The 15,872-nt window shown below is 42.2% G+C and overlaps 1 protein-coding gene across 1 annotated transcript in view; it reads left to right on the top strand.

Moving 5' to 3' along the window:
• Positions 1–7,933: 7,933 nt before the first annotated feature.
• The window catches only part of TRPA1 (transient receptor potential cation channel subfamily A member 1), a 42,286-nt gene continuing 34,347 nt past the window's right edge, over positions 7,934–15,872 (top strand). The window contains exons 1-3 of the mRNA XM_015598608.1: positions 7,934–8,041; positions 10,555–10,714; positions 12,889–13,064. Coding sequence (XP_015454094.1) covers positions 7,934–8,041; positions 10,555–10,714; positions 12,889–13,064 — 444 coding nt within the window. The remainder of the gene's footprint in view (positions 8,042–10,554; positions 10,715–12,888; positions 13,065–15,872) is intronic.

The following is a 15,872-nucleotide window of genomic DNA, read 5'->3' as shown; positions in this document are numbered from 1 at the left end:
TAGATGGTAATTTGGAAGTGGGTTTGCTGATTTTCTATAGGGGTAACGGACCAGCTTTTGAAGTGGTCTATAGTTGTTTCACTTTGTAATACAAGACTATTGTATTTACTTCATCCCTGGGGAGACCACATGCACACACACGCGCGCACACACACACACACACACACACACACACCCCAATCAAACTTAAAAGACAGCTTTCTTTTTTTTCTAATATTATAATTTTATGATCTTATAAATTTAAAATAAACACAGGTCATCCTCCACTCAAACTATTGAGCTTCTCATAGAATATTTAGTGAGAAAACACCATTTCAGTTCTTAAGTGGATCAGTGATTGTATAACCAAATCTATTCAATAGGTGAATTTCTGAGTCACTTTTAGTTCTTTGAGATTTTGTTATTGCAGATCATGTAGTATTTCATTTTAATTTTTGAGAGGTTATTTTCTTAGTAAAACCACAATTTTCTATTCTACCCATTCCAGTTTTGCTAATTTTCTACAAGCCCTTCCTCTTCCCTCCTTCGGTGATTTTGTACCACATATGAAATGTCTGTTACTGAAATATTTATTTTGACAACTAAATAATAACTGAAGAATATTATTGTTCAGTATGAAGGTTTAAAAAATCCTTTCTGATTCAGTAAACCTTGAAATTTTGTTGTTATAAATGCCACAAGTCATCACTCTTACTTATAGTATCATCTTCGATCATTTTGATATTGAATTATTGAAAACATGAGGGCAAACTGCAACACTCAGCATGATGTTTTAGTAATAATTACCATGTGCATTATCGTCATCAAATTTCTGAACAAATGTAGGCACAGATGAAAGTCTTCCCATGGAGAAACATCAGAGCTGGGGCTTCAGTAGTTCTGTACTAGAGATAATGTTTTCATATTCAGAATGCAATCAGATTCATTTTAAACTTTGCCCAATATCACTGTGATAATGATCAAAGCCCTTTCTAACTGTAACTGAAACACTTAAACACTAAAGTAAGCTGTACTATTATTTGTTATAACAAATGTGACGTTTTATCACTCCCAATGCTACTGAAATGCTTATTATTAATCAATAGTAGATTTAAATTCTCATACTGCTCTTAGCAAGGTCACCGGTGAGATTCTAGTTTCCATATTGAAAGGATACTTTTTGGTCCTTATTTTCTTTACTATTTTGCAGATTTTGCAAAGTTAGATTTTTCTACCATTTTGAAGCTCTCATTTCATGGCTTTCTGGGTGATGGAATCTTTTCCTCTTCCTTTGTCTCTGAACAAACCCCACGTTTTCCTTTCTCTGCTCTCTTCCTGAATTTCACAGTCCTCTCTCACTTGCATGATTTGCACATGCTCTTCCATTTAGAATGATCTTGCTCACGTGCATCTTCCTTCGGCACCCTAATTTTTTCCTGGTTTGCTACTAATCATGGAATAAGACGGGCTCTGCTTCCTTCCGAGCGCCTTCCCTGACCAACCTCCCACCCACAGCTCTGGTCCCACGGCACCTGCAGAGGGGACTACCAACAGGCGCATGGCCTCGTCCTCCTAGGCACTACATTTCCCAGCCTCCTTTGCTGTCCCCAGAGCTCCATGCCTTGATACACAAGCACAGGGCAACATGGGAAGCTGGGAGATGAAGACAGTCACTATATGGTAGGGTCCTTGGTCTCAGCCACAGCTTGAAGAAAAGTTTCTGGCTGATTAAGGATACCTGTTTTAGACTTTATATGATTGAGGTACCAACTCTTATTATAGCAGTTAGCCTACCTAGTATGAGTTACTGCTCAATAAATGTTTCTGAATTAATAACTGAATGAGTGAATAAAAATGTTTTAGGGACAGAAAACAGAGAGCCTATCAGATGGGACATCTTTAATCCAGTCGTCATATCTGACATCCAAAGTGAGCTTAATTTAAAAAAATTACAGCTTTCACAAGCTAATCTGTTATTTACTCTCTTTAGAAATTTATTTTTCTTCAAATTGTATCTGTGGTAGATACAGATACATGCTTATGGAATGAGTCATATGTCACATTTTATTTTGGATAATTTTCTGTTGGAAAACTCAATATCATCCCCAATTTACTGGAATAAACAGAACGTAACAAGTAAATGACAATGCTGCAATCCTTCATTTACTTTTCTTGGGACTCTGTCTTTTATTCAGTAGGATGGTAGCTAGTTTTTTGCAAAAGCTAGATAATTCTCCTCAGGCTATCTATTAACTATTTTGATTTGTGGTACTGCATTGTAAAGGGGCCGTGTAGGTGAGATAAACTTACATGCAGTAATTAAATTAGGTGATTCCTTTTCACTAGCCAGTAATCAAATTTTAAAGCTTAAGATATGAAAACTTAATGTTCCATCATTTACATTATGTAGTCTAATAAAAAGATACAATATTGACTCTTAGGATGAACCACCCCTTGTATAATTACATGGGACTATAAAAGTGGATCCAACCTATTGATTGTGTGAGAAAAGGAACAGTTCTCTCCTTGGATATTTTTGCCTGCATAACATCAGAAGCAGGATGTCAATTTCCTTGAATAAAGGTAGGCATAGTTTTTATTCATTATCTTACAGCTTTCATATTTTTAAAGGATAATACATATATTTCAAATGTTAGATGAGTCAGTTTCTGACATAAGAAATTAGTTTAATTGTAATACTAGTTATGTAACTGAAATGACAGTTTGAGTTTCAACTGTAAGGGATATATATTCTCATTTTATATTTGATGTTATTTAGTTTCAGCCTGATCTAGTTCCCACTGTGGATTGGATGAAATACAGCTTTATTTTATACCTAATTCCATTTGAATTGTTTGTACTATGGTTGTCCAGAATTCACTGAGAGGCCTGGCACATAGCATGAAAACATATTTTAAATTTTGGTTATTCCTTCTTATTAGTTAGAAATAAAAATTCACAATGTAAAGTTAATTCTATCAAAATTTTGGATCTTGCTTCAGGTTAAGTAGTTAGAAATTAACAGCATCAAGATTAATTTAGTCATATGATTAAGTTAAGGAATAAAATATATGTGTCAGTTTGTAAGAACTTAATACAAATAAAATAAAAATTTATATACCTTACTTTATTCTAAAATTTGAAATACTATCTGCCATGACAGAATTGACTCTTAGCAAGGTTTTCCTCACCTAGAGGGCCAACTTAATTAGCTTTTGTATATTTGATATTTTAAATAACATTATCAGATTTCCATTTTATTAATTGTTCTAATAATCTCTCAAGACCATGGTTGCCAAGGGCCCTGGGAATGGTGCTGGCTCGGACAGCCTGTGTATATCAGTTGGTCTTGTGGAAAGTCGACAGGACAGAATCTGCTTCAGGTTTCTATGTAGTAAAGTACATCAAGTTTCTCTAATTTTCCAGGTAGAAAAACAGCGGTTCATTGGTGTCCGCAGTAGTGTGTGTGTGTGTAATTTATCTCACTGTTTATCCATAGTAAGTAGAATTTTTCATCTGAAACTCAGTTGTCACCAAACTAGCAACACGGCCGAGTAGTAGAATCTTAAGAACATGAGTTTCCTCACTTCTTCCTGACCCCGTCCTTTTCTAATATAACTTAACTATTTCAAGACATGCTATATTAAAATTTTCTCCTTTCTATGCAACTCAGCAGAAACAGGCAGAATTTTAAAAAATTACAATCTACCTTCCTTCCCATCTGAAATCCTAGGAAAAGGAAAAAAAAAAAAAGTAATAAAGAGTAAATTCAAACCAAGGAGAGAAAACAAACAAACAAACAAACAAACAAAAACAATGCCACTAACAGTCTAGAAATGTTAAAGAATTCTGGAAATATGGAAGGCAGGACCAGATCTACAGAGATATAAAAACAAAGGAAAACTTAAGGTAAACATAAGGTAAAAATACTGTGAAGGGAAGAATGATGGAGGAGCCAGTGACCACAGGGATACAGAGATGGTCTGCAAGCGTTCCTCACAGTGATATTACTTGGGGAGCAGTATCAGAGTGAGGCTACTAAGCATCTCTCCCCTTCCCGATTTGTACTGAGCAGCAGGCAGCAAAGGTGTTTGCCCATTGGCTAAAACAGAGAGTGGGCAATGGATCCTCGTGACAGAGCATCGTTCCAGCATGGACAGGAGCTGCTGTGCTCAGAAAGGATGCTAAGGCACACTGCACAGCCCTCCCAGAAACACATCTGGCCTCTCCTGCACGATCACCAGAGACTGACTTTGGGAAATAGAAGAGGCAAATGAGTGGATACACCAAAATGAGCAGACAAGGATTCTTCAACATTTGAAGGAAACTAAAACTATTATAAAGAGAAAAGGAGGTTCATAGGACAAGCAGATCAGGACTTCAGAATAAAAGAAAAATGTAAGAATATGTTACATTTACAGAGACTCAACCAAAGATTTTGAAATAAAAATTTCTTTATGAAATTAAAAAAAAAAAACTTGATAGATGGATGTAACTGAAGAACAAAATAGTGATCTGGATGATCAAGTCAAAGAATTTTCTCATAATACAGAATAAAAGGAAAAAAGAAGTAAAAAAAATAATAATAAGGTTAAGGTGGAAGGAAAATGGATTAGGAAATTTTAATATGTACCCAGAAAAGCAAACAGAAAGAAAATACATAAATATATGTGCTTCCAGGTGGAGGTAGCACTAATTCCTCCTTCTTTTTGCCAGCTGTGCTCCAATTTCTGTCAGAGTGATGGAAACCACCTTTTCCCTATTCTGAGTTCATGCAATCTGGGCAAAGTTGGCGCCAAGTCTGACTCTCACAGAGGGCAGCACTCAGATCTGGATAATCGGATCACTGTTTTTCTGGCTATGGTGACTGGCTAAGATATTGAACTTATAACCCAATTAGAGCCAATGAGGTACGATATTTTGTAGAGCTGGTAAAAAATTTGGTGATCTTATCAATGGTCATAAATTCAGAAGATTTCAGACAGCTGATGTCGGGAAGCCTTTGAATAAGTAGAGAAATATCTCTCTCGATGAAAAAAAGAAATAGAAGGAAAAAGAGACATAGCTTTGATAACGCAGCCCCAGATCAATCTGTGTCTTAAGCCAGAGGTCCCCAACCTTTTTGGCCCCAGGAACCAGTGCTCCTAAGAGTATCTAATGCCTGATGATCCGAGGGGGAGCTGAGGCGGTGATGCTGGGTAGCGCTGGGGAGCGGCTGCAAATACAGATGAAGCTTAGCTCGCTTGCTTGCCGGCTGCTCACCTCCTGCTGTGCCGCCCGCTTCCTAACAGGACATGGACAGGTACGAGTCCTCAGCCCAGGGGTTGGGGACCCCTGTCTTAGGCTACCTAATCATACCGCAGGTCTTTTTAGTTCTGTAAGCCGATGGATTCCACTTTTGGTTAAACCAGTTTAAGTTGCATTTTTCTATTGCTCACTATGAAAAGATGCCTAACCTATGTAGGAATAAATGATGATACTAAATAAAATGGAAAAAAATTTCCCAAAGGAAAAGAAAATCACTTGATTAGAGGTGACTGACCACTGAGTAAGGAACAAGTGAACAATAAAAATTCCCCATTGAGATTGTGGAGATAGTTGTAAAATTGTATAAATGTACTAAAAATCATCACACTGTCCACACATCGAGGTGAATTTTTCGATATTTTTAAAAAGACACAATACAAATTTTCTGTTCCTTAGTGGGTTTATTGGACCCTTCCATTATATTATTGAGTTAAGGCACTTAAGGTAACATAACCAAGTAGTTTTACCTCCAGTTATAGATGTTACGAATAATACATTTGGATTAATGGTATTTTTAAAAAATAACAATTTCTGTAATTAATTTGTGAACAAATAGATGCAATTTTTAAATGCAAGAAACAAAATCACTTAAAATGATTTTGATAATTTAGGGTTTTTTTGGAATTAAATAAAATCCTCATTATTTTTTTCATTTTCTTAAAGTTCTGTGTAATATCAAAAAGTAATTTAAAAGTAAAAATTTCCTTCTGCAATTTTCTTAAAAAGTTTATTTTCTCTAATGTTATCCCTATTTTTAAATTAAAATTGGTGTGGAAATATTGCATTCCACTACTCTCCATCAATAATGAAACTTCAAAGGGAATAAGATCTCGACTATAAAATGCTGACGACCATCTCGTTCCTGTCTACATTACACATTTTAAAACCAGGACGTGCAGTAACTTTAAAAAGGAAGCCCACGTTCCTCTCTCAAGGCCAACACAGCCACCCGGTGCTTCCCACCAAAGCATGCCCTCTACCCAGCCTCCAGAATGACTCCTTCAGACTCTTCTTTATTCTCTGTTTTGCCTTAGTGACCCTTTTTAGCTAAGTGTTAGGAGAAAAGCAATTGATCAAAGTAAACTGAAGGTAACAAGAAGAAACTCTTAATATTCCTCAGAGGCATTTCCTTTTTAAAATGAAGACCTAACAGATGTAAAGTGCCAGCAGACAGCAGTGACTCAAAAGCTTTTCTCTTTCCCCATCCCTCTGATTCTATATTGGTTTTGCCAAATGCATTACCTACTTCAACTAAATAATAGGAAGGTGTGCAGCTGATCCTTGGTCTGTCCTCCCTGAATACAGATATTGATGGAAAATCTGTGCAGATGGTAATAAACTTGAACACTGTATCCTTCACCGATCTTTCCGCAGGCCACGTGAGTTGATGATTGGAGATAACTTCAATATTATTTTTCTAAGGAATTCCAAAATTGATGGCAACCTGCCATGTCCATTGGAAGGTTTTGGAGGACCTTCTCAGTTCCTCAACATCATCATGCCCTCTCTACCCACCCTTGAGTTCAGCCCAGGGTGGCCCCCAAGCCAGGCAGTCCACCTACCTTTACTTAGGGCGGGCTCTATGCCAGAGTCTGGATCCATGCCGTGTCAGGTGCTGGAGACAGGTGCTGTAGATCACCAGGTGAATATGACAGTCCAAGGCCTTAAAGCAGCACACAGATTGTCCAGATAAAAGACTGGCAAAGCTAAGTTTTCTCCTGCACAAAGTGTATCAGCCTTGGAAGGAACTTTGGTGCTTTCTAACCTTTTGGCCTAAACACAGTGGCAACAGTTTTAAGGGTTCCACTGTCCTGCGGCAGTGGAACCTCTGTACCTAAATGTAGAACTAGCCTCGCCCATGGCAAGGACACACCTTCCGCTGCACGATTGCCACCTCTGCTGTTCATTAATAAAGGCAGGGCAGGGCCATGAAGATAAGCCTGTCAAACAAAGCGGACGGTAAACAGGCAACATGGCCCATGTTTAACCTAAACAGTCATTTTATTAGCCATTGTGAAAAATCAAACCCTGAGGGGGGCTGATATTGTTATCTACAGGAAATGAGACCTGTGGGACCTGTTAGCCACAGGAAATGGGGCCTTCCGTTAGAAAATAGAAGTTTTCCTGAAAACCTTATGTCCAAATCAAAGAGGTTTCTAAAATGAAATGGGCATGGGAAATCCAGGCGCAGCGGTTTTTTAGATACAAGTTCTAAAAAATTAAAATCTTTCCTATGTACCCAGTTATTCTCTCTTATCCCCGACTCCCCTTCCCATGAGTGTGGGGCGGGCGGGGCGGGGGGCTGTGGAGACTCTTAATGTTTCTATGAGCTGGATGCACCATGACCTGACGTCTTGACTGGGTGGCGCGGGCGGGAGGGACAGGCGAACCGCGCCTTGTACCAAGCCGGGTGCAGACCGCACGGCGGCCCCCTCGGTGCGCGGGGCCGCGAGCCCGCATCCCTGCCGCCCACTGCGCCCCTCCTCTTTCCTGCGCTACAAGTAGCCGAGGCCCGCGCAGTCCTGGCAGAGGTCCTCCCGGCCTCACGCACGGCGAGCTCTCCGCAGCCCCGGGCTCGGACGCCGGCTCACCGCGCTCTGTCGCCCCAGGTGCCCGTGCCAAGCAGGTGGCGTCCGGAGTGGGGTCAATGAAGCGCAGCCTGCGGAGGATGCTGCGCCCCGCGGAGAAGGCGCCCGCGGACGTCGTCTACCAGGGCGTGGAGGACGGGGTGCACCACTCCAGGGACTCGTTCCAGGTACCGGGGGCGCCAGCGGCCGGGCGGGCGAGGGCCGGGCGGGGGTGCGGGGCTCGGCTCCTCTTCGCTTCGCCCGCGCTGGTCCGAGGTTTCGACGCGGGCATGCCCGGGCCGCGAGCGCGGGGAGCGCGGCGGGATGAGCGCGGACGGCTGCGGGTGTGCGCGGTGCACGAGGGGTCCCTCGGAATGTGGGGGGCTGAGAGTCGCGCTCCTAAGGCGCCCCCACGGTGCCGGCTGCGTTCGACCTCTTCTAGCTGGTGGATGGCCGCGGTCGTCTGGGGAGACCCACCCCGAAAGTACCCTTGGCATTGGGCAGAATCAGGCAAGTGCCTGTAATCAGGACGCTTGTAGCATGTGCTGTGTCGCTAGGCCTTTCTGTAGATTTTATCCCGAACCAAACAGTTAATGGCTGTCTCTGGTAGTCGGGTTCCCGAGGTGCGTCGGCGGTGAGGGGCGCCCTTGTCCCACGGAGTAAAACAGAACCCAGCGTCTGCAAGGGAAGCGCCACAGCACCGGCAGGGCTGGCGAATCCTCCCGGGGTGGGGCGCCGGGGCCTCTGCGGAGGCGGAGACCCTGTGAAAATGGGTAGGTGGTCTCCGGCGGTCCTAAGGACGAGGATGGGGCTTCCATTTCTTATAGCTCCCCGGAAAGCTGACCCCAAAGCAGCATTAGCTACCGCCACCCTTATGGGCAGAGGCTGGAGGTGCTCAGAACACTCTCCACTGGGGTTCCTCAGATAGTCAGCAGGAGAGTCTCTTTTTAAATATTAATATAGCTTTACAAGTGTCTCTCCGAATCCCCACCACAAACCCCTTTTCACAGTGGAACCATATTAATAGTTCCTCATGTATTTTCTGGGAGTGGGCGGTGGGGCCCTTATACCCATCCACACGTTCATAGCATCTAGCTTTTTTATTTACGAACGTGGGAAGTCACAGAGGTTTGCAATTTGATTTACTCACGAACGATGTTTCAGAATACTTTTCAAATCAGCACCTGGAGATGTACCTCAGTCTTTTTAGCAGCTTTATAGTATTCCCTCATATGAATGTATCATGCTTTATTTGACCAATTCTGCATCCATGGATACTTAGGTTGTGTCTGGTTTTTCTGTTTTGTTTTGTTTTGTTTTGTTATTACTAGTAAATGAATAAGGAAATAGATTGTCAGTTAATATAGATATTAAGAAAGAATGCATTAGTTAATTTTAGGAAATACATAGTATACTTTTTGATCCAAAATATTTATAAAATTTAAATAATAATTCCAGGCAGAATCATAGAGGCAAGTTTATGCATGAAGGCTTTTGTAAAACTGCGTTTGCTACAGTAACATTAATAACATAAAATAAAATAATTTTTAAAGATTTATTTACTTTTTAGTAAGTTAACTCTAGGTCATGAACTTTTTAAGATATGATTCATTCATATCTTGTGAGAATGAATCAAAAGCAGAATACCAACACTGTCACCTTAAAATTTCTAGGAGGAAATATGATGTCATTCATGGTACATCATCTTCAGTCCAATCATAATAAAGACTATAAAGGGCGTGAGGAAGAAAAGAAAGTGTTAGAGAAAATTTAGACATTCAAAAAAGCTCTTGCTCCTCCCCTGACATAAGTGGACATGAGCGTCTGTTTGGAAATATACATTTACAGGCCAGTGACAGCAGCCAACAGTGCCAAAACATACTGGGCCACTCTACAAAGTCCGTTCTTAAACTTTATTTTATTCTATCACATCATTCATTGTATGACGGCGGTTCTAGCTTCAGCTTCTAGCGTATGTTGGCTTTTAGTATTCATCATTCAGCCAAAATCTATGTTCCACGCATCTCCTGTTCAAGTCCTGACTTTGCCACTTACTGTGTGCCTTTGGGCAAATGATGGAACCTCTCGGTGTCCTGATGTCTAGCCCTAAGTAAGGGCACAATAATGCCAGCTCTTCCTTCCTGCACAGGATGGGGAGGAAGTGAACCTGGCCTCACCTGGCCTGCTGCAGGACCCCAGTGTTAGGAATAAGCATCCCCAGGGGATGTGAGTGGGGAGCCATTCTAGACACTGGCCAAGTGAGTGACATGACAGTGTTCAGTATGATTGCAGCTCAGGTGTCTGCGGAAGGAAATGCTGGGTAGGAGCTGACCGTAGCAGGAAAGCCAAAGAGAGGACAGTAGCGTGGCTTCCTGGACCTAATCCTTGCATTTGTGAAAATCTTCTTCTATAACCAAACTCCCTCATGCCCGATTTTATGTACATTGTCACCTGGCAAGGGGAAGCCCTCTATATTTTCACTGTACTTATTATTTCTCAGATCGAATCCCTTACGTTTACTTTAAGACTTTTCTGAAGGCCTTTATTTCTACAGCATATACAAGCTTATAATAAGAAAATCGAATAATTTTTAAAATGTACTTGTCAATGTTACCGTACCGTAAGCGTGATAAATAGTTTTGGGTGGTAATAACTTGAACAATTATGCTCATTTGAGGTAACTCTTGAAATATATTTCCAGGTGGTTTTTGAAGGAGGCGCAAGTGAATTACATCACTGTATGAAGAAACAAAAGAAGCTGCGCAAATATGATGATGTGGACGCCTCTCCTTTGCATCACGCTGCAGAAGAAGGTCAAGTCGAGCTGATGGAGATGATCGTCAGTGACTCTCCTTGTGAAGGTAACAAAATGTACAATGACGGCTCCCTGTCCATCATCCCATTAGAGTCATCGGGGAGAGTAGTATGAAGTTATTCTAAAGAGAGATTAGCTCCGGATTATCAGAGACCTGAATATCTCACTCACAGTGTGGTGTTCCCTACAGGCCACTGTTCCTGAATTTTTTCCACTGAAATATTGCCAAGGCTAGTGCAGAGATCAAGTGCAACACCGTGTGTGTTGCAAGCACGGGTTTTCTTTGAATTTTTCCAGTAGGTCATAAAATTTCATATACAGTTTATGTATCCTTCTGTACTATTTCCATTGAGGTCATTCTACACTTAAATTGCTTCTCATTGAACAAAACTGACACTCTAAGATGTAGCATACTCCCCAACCCCAGCCTCGTACACATAGCCTCATTTGAGAAACTCAGCCGTAGTCAGATAAGAAAGGTGGATGCCACTGAGATGTCAGGAGTGAGGTGGTGACGAGGCGTAACCATCCAGAGAAGAGGCGTAAAGAAAACGGGAATATGAATACGAGCTGTGAGGGGATAAGGAATTTGGTTTCGGTCATTCTGGATTTGAAAGGCCCAGGGAACATCCACCTGGAAATATCCAGCAGACAACTAGAAATATGGAAGGAAAGGAGCCCGCCCTACAGTGCCACTGTCGCATAGGAAGCAGCTGAGAAATGAACGGCAATCCTTCGGGAGACCATACAATTGCCGGTAAAGGGAACTAAAAAGAGACCAACATTAAGGGTCGGATGGCAGGAAAAGCCAGCAACGATGGGTAAGCGAGTGACGCCACACACAAGGGACATGTTATTGGGATAGATGAGGTAGAAGATCGGTTGCCGCAAAGAGATCGATTAGGAAGATCGCAATACGCTCTTATATTTGTAAAAATGATTTCTGAAAAGTGGTGGAGATAAAAGCCAAACTCAAATGATTTAATTAGCGAATGGAAGTTTATTTGTAAGTTTAGGCCCCTGTTTAATTAAATTTTGGTGCTGACTAAAGTGCCAAATAAAGTACTTTGTCTTGATCAGACAGAATGGTCAAGGGTCCGGGGAGGGGACGGAGAGGGGAGGGACGTGTGGTTGGGAATGAGGCATTTGAATGAAAGAAAGAAAATAATGCAGAGATAAGTTTTAAAAAGGATAGACCTGGCTGCGCCATGGTTCCAGGTACTACAGATGGTCCCCAAATCATTTTTATGAGTGTGTACTTTTCCCTCTCCAGAGACATAAAAATATACTGCCACTAATTAAAGTGGTTGATAAAGCAATCAGTCATGTCTATTTTAGAATAGATATAAGATACTGCAGTATGACACAGCATAAGGTTATGATGAGTTCAGAGGTAAAGAGTACAATACATCGAACTGCAGAAATAGACGGAAGCCATGAGTGAAATCAGGGTCTCGGGCTCTTGTTTGATCTTGTGGTTTATTAGTGGTGTGTCTTTTTTCTCGTTAACATTTTTTAAAGCATTGGTAAGGGCCGAGCACTCTGCTAGGATCTTTGAAGACATGATTTGATATACCTCCTAACAACATTGCAAGTAGATACATTTTTCCTTCCTTCCTTCCTTCCTTGCTTCCTTCCTTCCTTCTTTCCTCCTCCCCCCTCCGCCTTTTTTTTTTTTTTTTTACCACATTCAAATATGAGAAAACCAAGGTTCAAAGAGGTGAGGCAACTCGCCGAACTCTCCTTACTAGCTGTGATGGCATGAGTTTGAAACTCTTGAGGCCTCAGTGTCTTCATCTTTCTGAAAAACAGTCCTGGTTCCTTGTGGGCTGCTGGAGGGTTGAAAGAAATAATGGTTAAATAGAACCTAGTAGAGTGCCTGGCATATAATTATTGCTTTTATTAAGCTCAATATGTCATAACGATCCCCGAACTCATGCCACGGATGAAAACATGTAGCAATAAGAGGATCTCTTTCTTATCGATACTGTAGGTGGGCATTTAACTCATTTGACAAAGTCAGTGTTGTAATTCTGTGCATCCCCTGCAGGTGTTCATTCGATGTTTCTTGAGAATCAAAACGGTATTTTCATTTTTCATAAGGAAGGTGAAGCCTGTCACAGTAGCGCTTGGCCCTGAGCTTTGAAGGGAATAGGAATGCAGTAGGTGTTCGATCTAATCCAAGCAAACTCTAACTCATGTTTTGGTCTCTTTTTCTAGTGCTGAATGTAACGGACAATTATGGAAATTCTCCTCTGCACTGGGCTGCCGTAAAAAACCAGGCTGAAAGCGTGAAGTTTCTTCTTAGCAAAGGAGCCAACCCGAACCTCCAAAACAGCAGCATGATGGCGCCCCTGCACCTCGCCGTGCAGGGCGGGCACAATGAGGTGGTGAAGGTAAGCGTGGGCTGCGGCCCGTGTCCAGCTGTCGCAGCCTGGGCCACAATGACCAACCTAAGCTGTCACCGCAAATAAAATGTAATAATTACGCTGTTGGCCTTTCTTCTCGCCAACTGATGACCATGATGGTGACGATGACGATGACGATGACGATGGCGATGATGGTGATGATGACGATGATGACAGTCTTATCTTTCTCGAATAGTTCTTATTTACCTAGCATTCTTCTAAGTACGTTATATGTTTTAGTTTTTTTTTTTGATCCTCCATTAAAAAAACTATGAATTAAGACTATTATTATTCCCTTTCATAGCTGAGGAAACTGAGACACAGGGAATTCAATCACTTGCCTAATATATAACTGGTGAAAGCAAGAATTAGTAATTTTGTTCTTATCTTTATGTTGGCAAGTTAATACTTTACCACTTTTTTCCCGACTGATTTAATGTTTAAAAGGAAGAAGGTGATGAGTGCCTCAGGGAAGATGGAAAACATAGTTATACTTTACTATTTTAGTTTGAGCGCACAGTAGGCAATAGTCTTAGCAGAGACATTACAATACTATTGGGAAGTTTCTTATTTTTTTTTCCAAGGCTTTTTTTGTTTTGAGAGTTTGTTTGTTCAAATAGAGGGAACCCTGGTAAATGCTGAAAGGGTAAGGCTCAGGCCATGGCTTTCATACTATGTCTCAGTGTCACACTAGAAAACACCTATGCTTACTTAAAGAGGAAAGCACTTTACAAATGGATCATGTTCCTCAGTTCATTTCCGAGGCAGGCAATTTGGAACTTATAATCAATTTTTCCTACAGAAACGATATTGCCAAGTGGTGACTTGGCTATTCTGCCAAGCCACATGTCTTAGTCAGTTTGAGATGCGATAACATAATGCCATAGGCTGGGTGACTTAAACAGCCAACATGTATTTCTCCCAGTTCGGGAGGCTGGCGAGGCCAAGATTAAGGCCCAGACAGATTCCATTTCTGGGGGGGGCCTGCTTCCTGGTTCGTAGATGGCCACTGTCTTGCTGTGTCCTCACGTGGTGGAAGGCGTGAGGGAGCTCTCTGGGTCTCAGTTATAAGGGCACTAATGCCATTCATGAGGGCTCCACGCTCATGACTTAATCACCTCCCAAAGGCCTCACTTCCTAATGCCATCGCATTGGGTGTTAGGATTTCGACAGATGAATTTCGAGACACAAAAACATTCGGTCCTTCATGCCACTTCACAAACTACTAGATCACCAAAGAGCTCTCATGAGCTCCATGCTTCCTTCAGCCCCCTTCCCAGCCCCTGAGTCTTTGGCCCCTTTACGCCAGGCACAGAGGGCATGATGGGAGCCCTCTTTCTGCTTTCCCGTCATACCTCGTATATAGCTCTGCCTTAATTCTTAGCACAGGGTGTTGTAATCACATGTTCACTTGTTTCTCTCCCCCTCTGGCTGGTTATCCTTGAAGGAGGGACCCTGTATGTGACTCATCTCAAGATTTTGATGGCTCTTGAATGAATGAGTAAATGAATCGGAGTTCTGGCTCCGGGAGAGGGGAAGAGCTTAGGTATCATCACTTAAGGAGTCAAGGAGGTTATCGGAGAGGCATCTGCCAGTGGCCTGTTTGTTTTTTTTAAGTGTCTGCATTGTTCATGAGCCGGATGCTGCTTCCATTATCATCTGGGGTGGGCCTAGTGACTACAAGGACATGCCCCCCCCCCCTCCCCGCCCCCGGCAACCCCCAGAGATGTCCCATAGTATTTTTCCAAGGAACTCTTGGGCTTCCCCTGAAGGCTCTTTTCAGAAACAAATGCCCATTGACTTAATTAATCTTTGCTCTGAAAGTGTGATTTGGGAATTCACAGGCAGGTAACAGTTGAAAAGCTATTGTTAATTAGAAATCAGAACCCTTCTGGCCAACAGGTACAGAAAAGTAGGTGTCACACAGAAAAAGAAAAGAGAGTTTAGAAATAATTCCAGAATGATTTATAAATTAGGGTGGCGGATATAACAAAGATTTTCCTGGGTGACACCAGAACAAGAAGAAACATAGGATCATAAAAGAAATGACCGTTTCTACTTGGTCTTAACAGCCGTAACTGCATCTAAAACATATTTTCAAACCCCTCTGCTTCCCCTGAGATGGAGGGAATTCACCTGAGAAGGAGGAGGAATTCTGGAGCGTCTTCCTGTGCGCTTGCAAACAGCCTTCCTCTGGCCCGCCTCTCCCAGCTACGCTCATGGGTCGGGCCTTTACCCCTCCAGTTCTGGCCGGGGTAGAATGCTTTCCCATTGGTCAGTCAGCCTTTCCTCGGACCTTCCACCGCTGCCTGTATAGTTGTAAACTAAAAAACCGTTACCTGGGGGCCACCTCAAGCTCTTGTAGACACTGGTGGTGTGCATAGTGTCCCCTGGGACACATTGTTGTGGTGAGGAGCGGGGGCTTGACTCTCAGTAGCCTGCAGGACTTAGTCCTTGGGCTTAACTCCGAAGTATCCAGTGGCCTGACCTTCCCATCGGGCTTCCGGGATTCTCATCAAAGGGACCTCCGGAGGCCTCAGCCGAGAACCTGCAGACTTGCCCGGCCGCGAGTGAATGTGAAGTGGCTGCACAGTTTAGTTGCTCCCTCTGAGACCCCTGCCACATGTAACTTAACGTGGCATTTTGAAAAATTGTGCTTATGGCTACATCACAGCAACACCCCAAAAACGTGCTACAAATCTATGATGTACAATTCTCAGAGGGCGAAGAAAAAAAATCTCTTCTCGTAGACTTGGGCGGGTTATTTTATGTGTGAATCTAGAGTTTGTTAAGAAA

Source organism: Pteropus alecto, unplaced genomic scaffold (genome assembly GCF_000325575.1).
Source record: "Pteropus alecto unplaced genomic scaffold, ASM32557v1 scaffold87, whole genome shotgun sequence".
In the NCBI taxonomy this organism is placed as follows: Eukaryota; Metazoa; Chordata; class Mammalia; order Chiroptera; family Pteropodidae; genus Pteropus; species Pteropus alecto.
The sequence above is the reverse complement of the archived record's forward strand: the minus strand, read 5'-3'. Positions and strand labels throughout refer to the sequence as shown.